General features: G+C 44.1%; 1 protein-coding gene across 1 annotated transcript; it reads right to left on the bottom strand.

Moving 5' to 3' along the window:
• Nucleotides 1-1,213: 1,213 nt before the first annotated feature.
• On the bottom strand, nucleotides 1,214-12,584 carry DESI1 (desumoylating isopeptidase 1). The gene is made up of 6 exons (XM_065742848.1): nucleotides 12,419-12,584; nucleotides 5,858-5,879; nucleotides 5,264-5,333; nucleotides 4,567-4,676; nucleotides 3,685-3,807; nucleotides 1,214-2,555 (listed from the first exon to the last, which is right to left on the bottom strand). Exons 1-6 carry the CDS (start codon nucleotides 12,507-12,509, stop codon nucleotides 2,462-2,464), a joined length of 510 nt encoding a protein of 169 aa, XP_065598920.1. The 5' UTR covers nucleotides 12,510-12,584; the 3' UTR covers nucleotides 1,214-2,461.
• Nucleotides 12,585-12,606: the final 22 nt, after the last annotated feature.

Below are 12,606 nucleotides of genomic sequence, written 5' to 3'. Positions count from 1 at the left end.
AGAAAGATCAAATAAACAAGAACTCCTCCTACAGATCCTTTACACAAAACACAGAGTAGGTCCAGAGACAAGGATGCTGCCTGGGAGCACCAGCATTGCTGCAAACAGAACACATCTGAGAAATGTAACCCACTGATAGGCTCTGAAATAGGCAGGCGAGCAGAAAGCAGGCTTAGGACCTCCGAAGTGAACACGCTTATCATGAAACAGAGTGTGCAGAGACTAAGGTGCCTGCATTGCTCCTGCTGAGTGGCTGCACCTGAAGTGACAGCCTGCTGCAGAAAACAGCCACAGCTGTGCTGCTGGTGGGTACCAAGACAGCATACCCTGATGTTGTGCTGCACTGTATCAGCTTTGGTACACCTGACTGACTAGGGAAGGTGTCTAACGTGCTGCTGCATTTTGTGGTGTAGTCATGTCTGTAGGAAGACAAGAGAGCAATTATTCTTCACAAAACAGGCATCAGGACAGTTCAGAGGTGATATACACAGACAGAGGAAAAACTAAGCTATAGCTTTTATGGCTTAGCAGAAAACAAGCCTAACAATTCTTCCACAGAAGCACCAGAAGGTGCTGTATGGTAAATGATTTACTATAGAATGCTTTCTGCAAACAGTACGTTTTGATGGGGAAAGACTGAACGCTTTTGCGTGGAGCTGTTGCATCTGTACTACCTGCTACAGCCGCTTCCTAGTCCAGTTCAAATGAAACTCCAGGAAAACTTGATGGCACAAGCAGAGATTGATACAAAGATAAAAAAAACCAAACAACCACTAACAAAAACCATTCTGTGGTGCAAACGCCACCTGCACTGAGAGCAGCTACACATAACTGCAGAAGGGTCGGACAGGACCTGATTTCCACTTGTGTAGTGATTCCATGGGGTGCACAGCAACAGCATATTGGGCAGAGTGACACAACCACACTTTTCCTCCATTCCGTCCCCACAAAAATAGGAACCGTTCTGGTCTGCTCTGACTGACAGCGTGAGAAACATTAAATTGTATTATTCTGAGAGAAAGAGCTCAGCAGGGGAAGGACATCTCCATCAGGTATGCACTGAGTTTCCAGCACAGGAAGCTGGAGATGCAGCAAATGTAGTCACAACAAAGCACTGGACAAAGGACTACACATTTGCATAGAGGCTTTTTTCAGTGGTATCTGAGATCTGCAATGCCCATTTACAGGGAAACACTTCAGGGCTTTTTTCTGATGCTGCTGTGTTCCTTCCTAAGTGTAATTGCTAGAGAATTGTTCAGGAAAATAGCATATATTTGTGCACAAGAAGAAGTCAGTGGGCCTGTTCTTTCCTTCCTGTGATCTTTTTCTGCTGTGAACAATTGCAAAGTTGCAAGAGTCTTAAATCAGAAGATGTGGCCTTGACACAACCGAATGTTGATCTAAGGACAGGGCTGCTTCTCCATGTATCCCAATTAACTCTATTGTTCCACAGGAAAGCTAAATTCTGCTCTTCCTTGTTTTCTTTAAATTTAGGGAGACCTACCTACTTTTCCTCATGCAGTCTTCCCTGTGATGTATTTGTCTGCTTTAGAAAGAATAGCAAGATCAGAAACAGCTGGAATCCTACTGTGTCTGCAACAAAATCCTGGAGGCAGAACTGGCCTACGTCATGTTATCAACAGACTGCCATGCTGTAACTCTCACCTAGTGAGAAAAAACAGTTCCTATGCAAAGGCAAACAGTTAACAAGGTTCTATCCATTGCTTCCATCACTCATGCTCACAAGATTTTGCTCTTTCAGCTGTTCTTTCCCACAGCACTTGGATCTCATGAGGCTCAAGGTAATTTTCAGTTGCAGCCTCCTTCCTACACGCAGTTAATCCCATTGAAAGTTTCAGCCTTGAAAGTGACACTACCTGGTTCAGCTAGGCCAGCCACCTTTCCCACCGCTGTGCCATTGCAAATACTCCCATCAAACGAGTTCAGCTTTTCCCCTGAGCACGTAACACAACATTGATGAAATATGCATAACATGAGTACTGGAACACCTTTACTTCCTTGGCTACAAGTACTTCCCTTGTCTTCTCTTGCTGGAGACTTGAGCAAATACCCCCAGTAATGTTGACAGGGACAAAAGAAAGATGTGTGAGTATGCAGGGGATGGCTAGGACACCCCCTTTACTTCAAAATGTGTAATGGGCTTGAATGCTCACGGAATGAATTCCCACTTCCCAGCAGAGGAATTACTTAGAAAGTATCAGCCTACTTCAGGCAAGACAGCCTTTATAAATTAGTATAATACTATTAGAAATTATGGCAATCTTTTTGGTGGCTTTCTCTTGCATGCACCCTGATAAATCCTCTCCCTAAGAAATTTTACAACCAGTCTTGTCATTTCCATAGAGTTAATTCTGATGGGAAATTATAAAATAGAAATCTGGTAGATTCGTGCTTAAAAAGGAAGAGGCCTGGTGAGGCTGGGCACAGAAGGTCACTCCTGTTAGCTCTGTCCATTATTCCTGCTAAAGGTATTTCCTCCAGGTGGCTGGATCTGGTTGGTGTCCAGGAAGTGCTGTAAAGCTTGCCCAAAAGGTCTGAAGACAAAGAAAAAATGTTTTAAATAATTTACTTGAACAATTTCACAACTTTTTAGCCTGTTCATCAACTTTCTTCTACAGTGTTGGTTTGATTCTAGACTCTTTTCACTGCAAGAGAAGTAAATTTTGACCATAGACAGAATTTATTGTTCCATAACTAAATAAAACCAGATTTAAGATTCTTAAAGGTAGCTCTGAGTCATAACATGCCCACACTGATAATGTGGTAATAAAGTGTCTGAAACTGGCTTCAGTAACTCACACTACTTAAGCATGTGATTGAAATCCGTGTTATGCAACTACAGTTCTCCATTAAGTATCACATCAATATTAAAGACTCTGCTAGAAGAACAGACTCTAGTCCCTTTATAAGACACTGGTTCAACACACAGAATAATTTCTGTTGCAATCTGTAGCAGCTAGTTTGCCTTCAGGTATGACCCACTCTGTTACAGACTATATGACAAATCTTAGGAAATAAGAGCCCAGGGTGGAAGATGTGTCTCCTCAGCGATGTGGTATACCACTTACAAGACCTAAATAATGGAGCTCAGATCATCCCATTGGGATCCCTGCTAGCTCAGAGCACAACAAAACTGGTTGAGCTGACCTACCTTTATTTCCACTCTTCCTACTCTTCTTTCTCAGTCATTTCTATCTCTAAAACTGCAGAATTAACTTTAAAATTACATGTCAGTTTTGCCTGCAAAAAGGAAATCTCTAATGCAGTTATGGTGCTTAGAGTGTTAGAAACAATCTTTGAGATGTACTGCTTTCCCAAGACAAAGAAGAGGAAAAAAAACCAAAAACAAGGAAAAGCCACCAAGAAACAAAAAACATACTAGCATCACATTCTGAAAGTTCCTTTACCCTTCTTGTCACATTAACTAGTTATTTTTGTGAAGGTCTCTCAAGTTAAAGACAGAAGAACAGCTTTTCTTCTTCCTTCTCAGCAATACCAGTACCAGCTAGTACCTGTTATATAGCACTGTGTTAAAATAAACAGCATCCTCTCCCTAATCTCACCCTGCTTCTCACAGCACAAACTGGTACTGCCGCCTCTGTCAAATATTTAAGCATTAGCATGAAGCAATACACTGCAGATAGAAGCAGAATGCATACTCACGTGGCAAGAACTTCAGATGGAAGGTCAGTGATGTAGGAAGGGATTTTTCTTCCCGTCAGGAACTGTGCCACTTCATTAGTGAAGGTGTTGCAGTTATGTTCAAAGAGGTTGTAAGACTCACCTCTGTGCCACAGGAAAGGGATTGAAATGAGACTCAGCAATAAGTCTAACAAGCAGTAAAACTTCACTACTGAGGAATATCTCCTTACATTTAGCACTTTTCTCCCTCCCCCAACAAATTAAGGCAAATAGGTAAAACAGAGACATCAATCCACCTGCTAATTTAATTGAATCAGGTGGAAAATGACATCTCTCTGCGTCACTGATTCTACACAATGGTTTTTTAAGGTTAAGTAAGGTCAGGTTTCCTCATGTAAAACCACAGAAGGAATAAAGAGAAATCACAGTAATTACTGACACTGAAATTCATTCAGAATACCAAACGCTACCATTTTGCGTTGTGAGAAGTAGACAAGATGTTTTAGCAGTCAAGGCTTTGCTCTTGCTCATCTGAAAGTTGGCAGCTTTACTACGCCTCACCTATGTCTCACAGGGCATTTTCTGAGATCTTCCATGCAGTGCCTGCATTTCCCCTGGCAATCCCCTCCAAGAGATTTCAGGCATTATTCCATTTTACAAAAAAGAAGTGAGAAAAACTTCCTGGCAGAATGCTTTCCCAGCCTAGCTCATGGCTGGCACACCACAGAGTTGTCTAGCTGTTTATCAGTTTCAGCCTCATCTCTGGAGAGCACTAAGTAATACAATAGGCAGACAAAGCTTTATGAATGGGACTGGGTTTGCAATACCTTCCTCATTTCTGCACCTCTTCCCTTAAAAGCCTTTTCTTGGTACTCAGCTCACATAGTAATAGCTGCTGCTTACCGGAACATAGACTCCTCTAAGGAGGAAAGGTATTCCAGAAAGATTTCTTCTGTAACTTCAGTGTTCCCCAAGTCAACAATGAAGTCTGGGGGGCCAAGAAGCGTCTCTCCCTGCAGGAATTAACATCCAGAAGACTATTCAAATCGTCAGACTGGATCATTTTTGGCTCCACTGAATTGAGCTCTCAAGGCTGTGCTCTCACAGGCACAGAATGAGGAACTTCTAGTGTGTTTATCAAGAAAAGGGCCCCACTGGTCCTTCCCATTCCCCACTGAGAGACAGAGGGGCAATGTGCTGAAAGCTCTAAGCTCTGACAAAATTTTGCTTCAGAAGAACAACCCATCAGTTTTACCTCTCCAAGAACAGGAAGGATTGTTGAAGCATCGTGGATTTTTAAGTTTAATCTTGAGAAGGATGCTTTGAGTTGACAAGCCTTCATGCAAAGACCATCCAAAAATCAGACAAAGCATCACAGACAAAGCAGCTGCAGAATGAGTCTGTCTATCCAGGACACTATCAGTGGAACACTATCACTATCCAGTCTGTATTTGGCTGAGCTTGAACCCACTGCCCACAGGAAGCTGCCACATCTGGCTGAACTCTGAGTTCTCTTCACTTACTGCTTTTCTAAAGGACACAAGCAAATCTGATGATGTAATTCTATCACAGAGTTATCAGAAAAGTAAGTTTAACTTACAGGTGCACAGCTGGAGATTCCACTAGCACCATAGTAGAACTCATCCTTATGGACTATTATGGAGGTGTGCCTGCCACAGAGAATAGGAACAACAGGTAAGATAAAGGAGATATTTAACCTAGCACACAAAATCAACAGTAAATTCACGCGGTCAAGGACATCGTGAAGTAAATAACCTAAAAAGTCAATGTGCTTCCGTGACAAGGAACAGCACCTGCTGGGACACGAATTGAAATGAAAGCAATAATTATCAAGCCTACTATAACACATAGGTGGTTGGGAAAGAACAGGCCTAAGCTAGGTGCCCAAACACAACACAAAGACAGGGACTTCCACACCAGCACAAGATCTCCAGCAGCCTTTCTGCTAAAGGGCTGAGGGTGAAACTACAGTGACAGTAGCTCTGTCTCTTGTTTCAATTCTAGAGGTTTAACCAGCACTTGGCAGTATGAAATCTTACTTGCAGTCTCTATTCAAGAACAGAAAGTGCACTGGTCCCTCTTCAGCACCAAAACATTCTTAAGATCCAAAGCATATTGATAATGATAATGCTTCCTATACCACTCATTACACAACTCAAATCTAATCACTTACCAGATGCCATCCAGCTGTTTCCCTGCATGCAGAAAAAAAGAAGATAGTTATTAGTAATGTATTTTCCAGCTTTCTGCCCACTTTCTGTCAGTCACAGAGGACCTTTACCTATTATTCCACCACGACAGCAAGCCCAAACGTAAGATTTTCACCCCAGAGCTGCTTCTAGAGCAACAGGACATCTTTCTTTCAAATAAACTCCTTTGTCAACACCAGTGCCTGACTTCTCTCCTCCTGCACAAAGATCTGTCAAAGCCATCCTATCCCACCAGTGCTCAGCTTCCTTAGTCTTTTGTCTACAGAGAAAATAAACCTTTTCAGAAGGGTTGAGAGTTCTGCTCCGATTTCACAACTGCAGTTTGCCAGAACAGAGCACTGAGTTATCTCTTTCAATAAAAGAAGAGTGATCAGACTTGAACCAACAATCTGTGAAAATAATCTCTACAATCATCCCATGATTGTAAAGCCATCCCATGGCTTTCCTTACCTCTTAAAAAATAAGAGCTAAAGCTTAACAGAAATGTAGTTTCGCAATTTACAAGTTACAAAACTCAACTGTCTGTTTTGTAGAACACAGCAGCAGCAAAGATGTGTTTCAGGCACAGCTAAAATGGTAGCATGTTTTTGCCTTAGAGAGAGTCCCTTCTGAAATGCTTTTTTGTTCCCTGATGCATCTTTTCTAAGTGGGAAATGCAAACCCCTCCTCATTAACAGTAGGATCTCAAGATGAAACCAATCTTCTAAGAATGACCAGCTGCTACTGCTCCAGGCTCAATCATCTATCAGAACCCAAGGGTTTGGTTCCTGGTACACTACCCCATTATAAATTTCCATGCAGCAACAGCATGATATGTCATTGTTCCACTTTTAAATGACAGAAGGTGATTTGATCACCTGCTAAAGTCATCTGCAGATGCTTATGTGCACACGGAACCAAAATACTGCAGGGCTGAAGTCGATGTTGGGAGCACGAGGATACAATTGAGCCTCTGAAGCAGTAACTATGCCATCTCCTGGCTTTAAGTCAAGATTTGGTTGCATCCCTCACCACACTGTTAACTTAGGTGTCTCTTGGAACTACACCATCACTTATTGTGATTGCATTCCCACAGCTTATGTTGCTGAGAAGTGCATTGTGGCCACAGGAATCAGATGCTTACAATAACAATAAGCTATCCCACTGCCAGGCACTGGGATGCACTGTCCCTGTTCCTTGCCCTGCAGGAAGACATTCCTTGCCTGTCCTTACTCAGCTCAGTGGCCACAGGAGGCAGAGGCACTCTCCTGCTCCTCTGTCAGGGCTGCTGTGGTCTGCAAATCCCAGCAATGAACACTTCCAACAGCTGCAGTTCTCTACAAGTTCTTCCTCTTGGGTAATAAGCATGAAAAAAATCTTTATTACCATAAGAACTGGCTGAAACAGAAGGTTATCCTCCAGGAGTTTCAAGAAAGGGATGCTTGTGCATCCATGTAAGAAAAAGCCACTGCTATAATCTTCTCACTTATCTTCGAAGCAAAACAGGTACAGAAATAGTTACCTGTTTCAGATGAGGGTCACATGCAAGAGGAGGCAGGGAAAAGGCTGCTGTGACAATAGAGACATCAGTCAAAGTGAGCATATCCCAGAACTGTGGGTGGGTTGATCTATCACTGCCATGGATCACAGCCTGGCAACAAGCAAGTTATCCACCATTAACCTGCTGCAGAAGAACGTGGGTATGGAGCCAGCTGAAAGCCAAAAGACAGCAGCAGCAATGAGAAAAATGGTGCAGTGTGTTGCAACATCTCAGGAGCATTTGCTGCTTCTTTAGCATCCCATCCGGCTAAGCTCGATTCTCCAGCTTTTGCCCCACACCATCCCCGTGACAGCTTTCATCTTGTGCTCTGAAGCTGCCAGAAAGCAGCTATACCACCACTGGCTCATCAGCAACATCAGCAGGGCAGGGTACACGGCTCTGAGCTGAACAGTTGGCCTAGGGCAGGCCCTACTGTGGCCCTGCCTGGTTTGTGCTCTGTTAATAAGTAATTACATAATTGTTCACAATAAATCACTGTTTTCCACTAAAAATTTGATCTTCACCCTCCTGGGCAGAGAAGCAAGCTGTTTCAAAGGCAGCACAAACCAGTACTGTATGCATGCTTTTGTATGCTAAATGGAAAAAGAATAACTTAATATTTACTTTCATGCACATACGCACACACTTCCAGCAAACAATAACAAGAAGGCTTTCTACAGAGCTGGCAGCTTGCACTGGGCTTCCATGTGCAGGTGAAAGTCCTGGCTGATGCTGTCACTGGTGCTGCCTAGAACCACCTGACAGGCAGAGAAAAAGGAGCATCAGTCCCAGAGCCACTCAGAATTTAACTGCACGAGGCCCTGAGAAATCTGTTCTCAATGCATCTACTCTGGACAGATCCTCTAGAGATCCCTCTCCACCAGTGTGGTTATCCAATCACACAAGGAGAAACAAACAGGATTCAGGGAAGGAACTTTGAAGCAGGCTGCACTGCAGTGCTGGAGGCTCCTCTCTGGCTGTTACACACCACTCTGTGGTCAACAATAGACAGCAACATCAAGACAGCAGCAGAACAGCTCTTGGCAGCTCTGCCTGAGGCCATTCTGTGAGGTCAGCCGGTGCCAAGGACTGGTTTACTGCTCTGAATGGACCAGTTGTCTTCCTGTTTGTGCGTGGCTGCTGTAGGACACTATCCAAGATGGCAGCGTGGAGAACACGTGCCAGATGTGCAGTGCTGCATCCATGGCAGCTGTGCAGTCCCTTCCTGCCACTAACGGCCTGTACTTGGCCAGATGCTGACACAGCTGCACAGTCCCACACCTAAGAAACTTGTTGTTACTAAATATACCTGCATCTCCCAGAGACCAAGAACTGTCAGCATGCTGCTGCAGCTTTCCATACTGTGTCGCTGACTGTGATCACCTCAACTCCAAACCAAGAGACAGAGGAATCAGTCAAAGGCCATCAGCTGCTGAGGAACTTCAGTAACTCCCTCTTCTTGTCACTCAGCAAGATCCCAATGACATTTGTCCACTGCATCATACAAGAGGTTCTGCATAGACCTCCATCAACACCATCACCCTCCTCCTGAAGCTTTGCCCCTGCTGTGTGATCCTGCTGTAGACTCTTCTCTCAAACCCAGCCCTTGCACAGACTAGGTAACAGCTCACAATCACTCCTAAGAAATGGAAGCAAAGCAATCAGGACAGCCTGTATAATGAGCTATGCCTCACGCACCACTAGATATCATCCATGATGTACAAAATACATGGCTCACAGTCTCTGCAGGTGTGATACACACCTACTGCCCAGCCAAGTAAACAAGATAACTGCAAGCTGCTTAGTGAGTTTCAATGTATCAGTGGACCTCTACCTGTTGAACAGGAAAAGGTGTTGCAAATTTAGATGTAGGCACTTAATCACACAACAATTAGCGCACCTGGTCAAGTTACCAGGTATTGGTTGTCTGGCAGCAGCTGTCTGTGTGTAAGCTCAGCCAGCAGTAAGTATGAGGAAACTTGATTTCATCTGCTGCCACACAAGTCACGTTACTTTGGTCACAGACTAAGAATATGGTTATGAAAATTACTGTATTACAGCTGTGTTACGATGAGAGCTCACTGATCTTCAGAAGCCTGATCAATACAGGAACTCAATCCTTACCCCCCTCCCCCCCCTTGCTCAGGCACTCTTACGGATCTTTTCTGAAGATATTTAGCAGAATTCAGAAGATGTCAATTATGCAAAGAGCTGCTTGCTTAAGCATCCCAAATCATTTGAATGAGACAAGTATAATCTGCTAACTAAACACATTTTTCTGTTCCACCCCCCTCCCAACATTCACAGCTTTCTTACATATTTAAGCACCAGAGAAATAAGAGAAAAATGCAACACAAAATGCATTAAGCAATTCCAGGACCTCCCAGCTTAGTTACAAGAATGGGGAGAGTGAAGAGGTCAGATTTGTTTTTTGTGCTACTGATTCAGGAGATGACACTCACGAGGATAAGACAGCATTACGAAAGAAGAATACAAGTCTGAACCATTTTAGAATACAATCAAGCCAGATTACTTCCATGCTTGGGTTCATCTGGAAGGCCAAGCCAGAAGATTAGTTGCTTGCCAACCTATTTTACTGGCAGAGTTGATTTGTTAACGCGGCCCATGCGATGCAGCACATTCCTGTGCATTTTAAGCATCAAGTGGACACAGAGTCTCCATATTAATCCCAATTATTAGACTGAGGGCCAGAAAAGCTGAGACATGAAGGAATTGTATAAAGAGATGGGTTCTTAGGTTATCTAATTTAGAGCTTGTTATCCATACTTCAGTGCAAGAATACCAGCCCCCAAGCTGTGAAGAAATAATATAATAAAATAAATAATAAGACCAGTTTTTTTTTTTTGTTTTTTGTTTTTTTTTTTAATATCTCTATGCTTGTAGGCCCCAGAAGACAGAAAATTAGTGAACTGGTTTCCTATCAAAGCAGGACTGGTTTTGCATATCATTGAGATTGCACTGCAGGAAGGAAATGTACTTGATTTTCACAAACCCACTAGCAAATGCTCTGGAACAAAGCTGAAATGGAAGTCTAATTACATTCTAGTTGACATTAATTATTATCAGATCATGTAGATGGACAAACAGTCTCAGTCTGAATGAAGGAGAAGAACAGTACTTGTAAAGAAACAACAGCAACAGCACACAGAATGTGCCAGATGTGATATCAAAGCCAAGTGAATTCAGTGTTGGGTAATTTATATTTCCAAACAGAAATATTCACCAAAAAGCTACAGGAAATGCACAGAAAAGTAACAGGAACCAAAGGAGTCTAGGTAATAACGAATAAATTTGCTAAGAAAAGTGAAGATGTACCCAAAAGGCACAACCAGGTCACTCAAAGCCCACGATGGGCAACGTCATATAGTTCTACTACTCAGGTTCATTCAGCCACAATGTGGAAAACTGATCCTGAAAGAGTCAGGATAACTTTTAACAAGGGTTGATCCTGGAATGCTGCACTAACAGAACACATAGTAACAGTGAATCCAATTAGCACAGCTGAAGACATGGGGCGGTGATGTTCTCACAACAGTCAGCTTCACGAGGAGCAATTCACTCACCCAAGCATGAGTATTTCAATATAGGCAATGTAACAGAGCTAAAAGCAAAAAATAAACTCTTCAAACTTAGCATCATTGGAAAAAAACTCTGCAAGGGAAGATGACAAGTATTTAGCACCAGGTCATCCAATAAACCCTTTCTGATTCCCATTTCTTCCCAAGGTGACATACAGTTTATGAACATCACTGACAGGTGAAAAAAAAAAGAAAGAAAAAAGAAAGGGAAAGTAACCATGGACAATCTGAAAGTTAAAGTAGCAGCAGCTTTTGTTATTGTTTAAGCAAAGCAAAAAATAAAAATAGTAGTTGGGTGCATGAGACAAACCCATCATTCTCTCTCTGGGAGGTTCCTAAAAATAATCTGGAAGTCTGCCTGTGTGAAAAGGCACAGAAGGGAGGAGAACCAAAAAAAAAAAAAAGATATAAGTTTGTGCCATAGACAATCCAGTCACCAGATCCACGTAACCCCAAGGGCCATGCACTCTGCCTTGTCACTGTGAGCAGGCAGGCTGTTTTGGCCCTGTTCCATCCATAGGCCTCAAGCTCCACAGGCATGACCAGCATTCAACACTTCCCACACTAATGCAGATTTTTAGGCTTTCCTTTTCATGACTTGACTCTGACATGTTTAGCATTGAGCTGTCGCAAGCTCGAAGTTACAAACTTAAATGCTGTTTGGACAGCATAAAAAACACCAACAAGGAAGTCATGTGCTGTTTGCTTGCATGTAGAAATCCACAAAGCTGCCAGACCCAGAGATTGGATTAGGAGAGCTACAAAAACATTACACTAAAATTTAGAGCAACGGCACTGACAGCAACAAGTGATTTCTGTACAAGTCTATGCTTGGACCAATGCTCTGAAAACAGAGACTGGTTGGTACTTGCTCAAACAACTAAATCAGGAATATGTATATATTTAATGCTCTTAGCTCAGGAAAAAGCTAACTAACTGGTGAACATTGCTTCCCTGAAGAAGTGGGCAGCCACAGGGGCCAATTTTTGGGAGGTGCTGTGCAGAGCCAGGAGTTGGACACGATGATCCTTACGGGTCCCTTCTTCCAACTTGGGATATCCTAAGACTCTTGGACCTGCAGACTGGGTTTGGTGTTAGGGCAGCGGGGAATCTCTCCCAGCACCCGCACACCTTGCCACGTGCGAAGACCCACGCCAAGGGCTGTCACTGTGAGCGGGACAGAAAGCAGCGAGCCGCCTCGTGCAGACGGACGAGCCGAGTGAACCACGGCTACTGGAGCCGCACTGGGACTCCTCACCGCATAACCACGGCCTGACAGAGGCCACCACCGACGCGGAGCTGCGATCGCTCCGGCTGCCTTTCCACCCCAGGCTGCCCGGATCCAGGCCTGGCTGGGGACCGCAGCCCATCCGCCGGCCCCGCCCCGGGCCCCGCTCGGCGCTTACCCAGCATGACGGGGCTGAGGCGGCGGGCCATGCCCTTAGACAGGTCGTACACGTACAGCTTCACTGGGTGCAGCGCCAGCGGCTCCTCCATGGGGACGCGAGGCCGCCCGCTGGAGGCGGAGGAGCAGGGGAAGAAGAGCGGCACCGAACACCGACCCCGAGCCGGCGGTACAGGCGGAGGGCGCGAC

Source organism: Cyrtonyx montezumae, unplaced genomic scaffold (genome assembly GCF_038088225.1).
Source record: "Cyrtonyx montezumae isolate F1298 unplaced genomic scaffold, pur_monq_1.0 scaffold_3, whole genome shotgun sequence".
NCBI classification, from domain to species: Eukaryota; Metazoa; Chordata; class Aves; order Galliformes; family Odontophoridae; genus Cyrtonyx; species Cyrtonyx montezumae.
The sequence above is the reverse complement of the archived record's forward strand: the minus strand, read 5'-3'. Positions and strand labels throughout refer to the sequence as shown.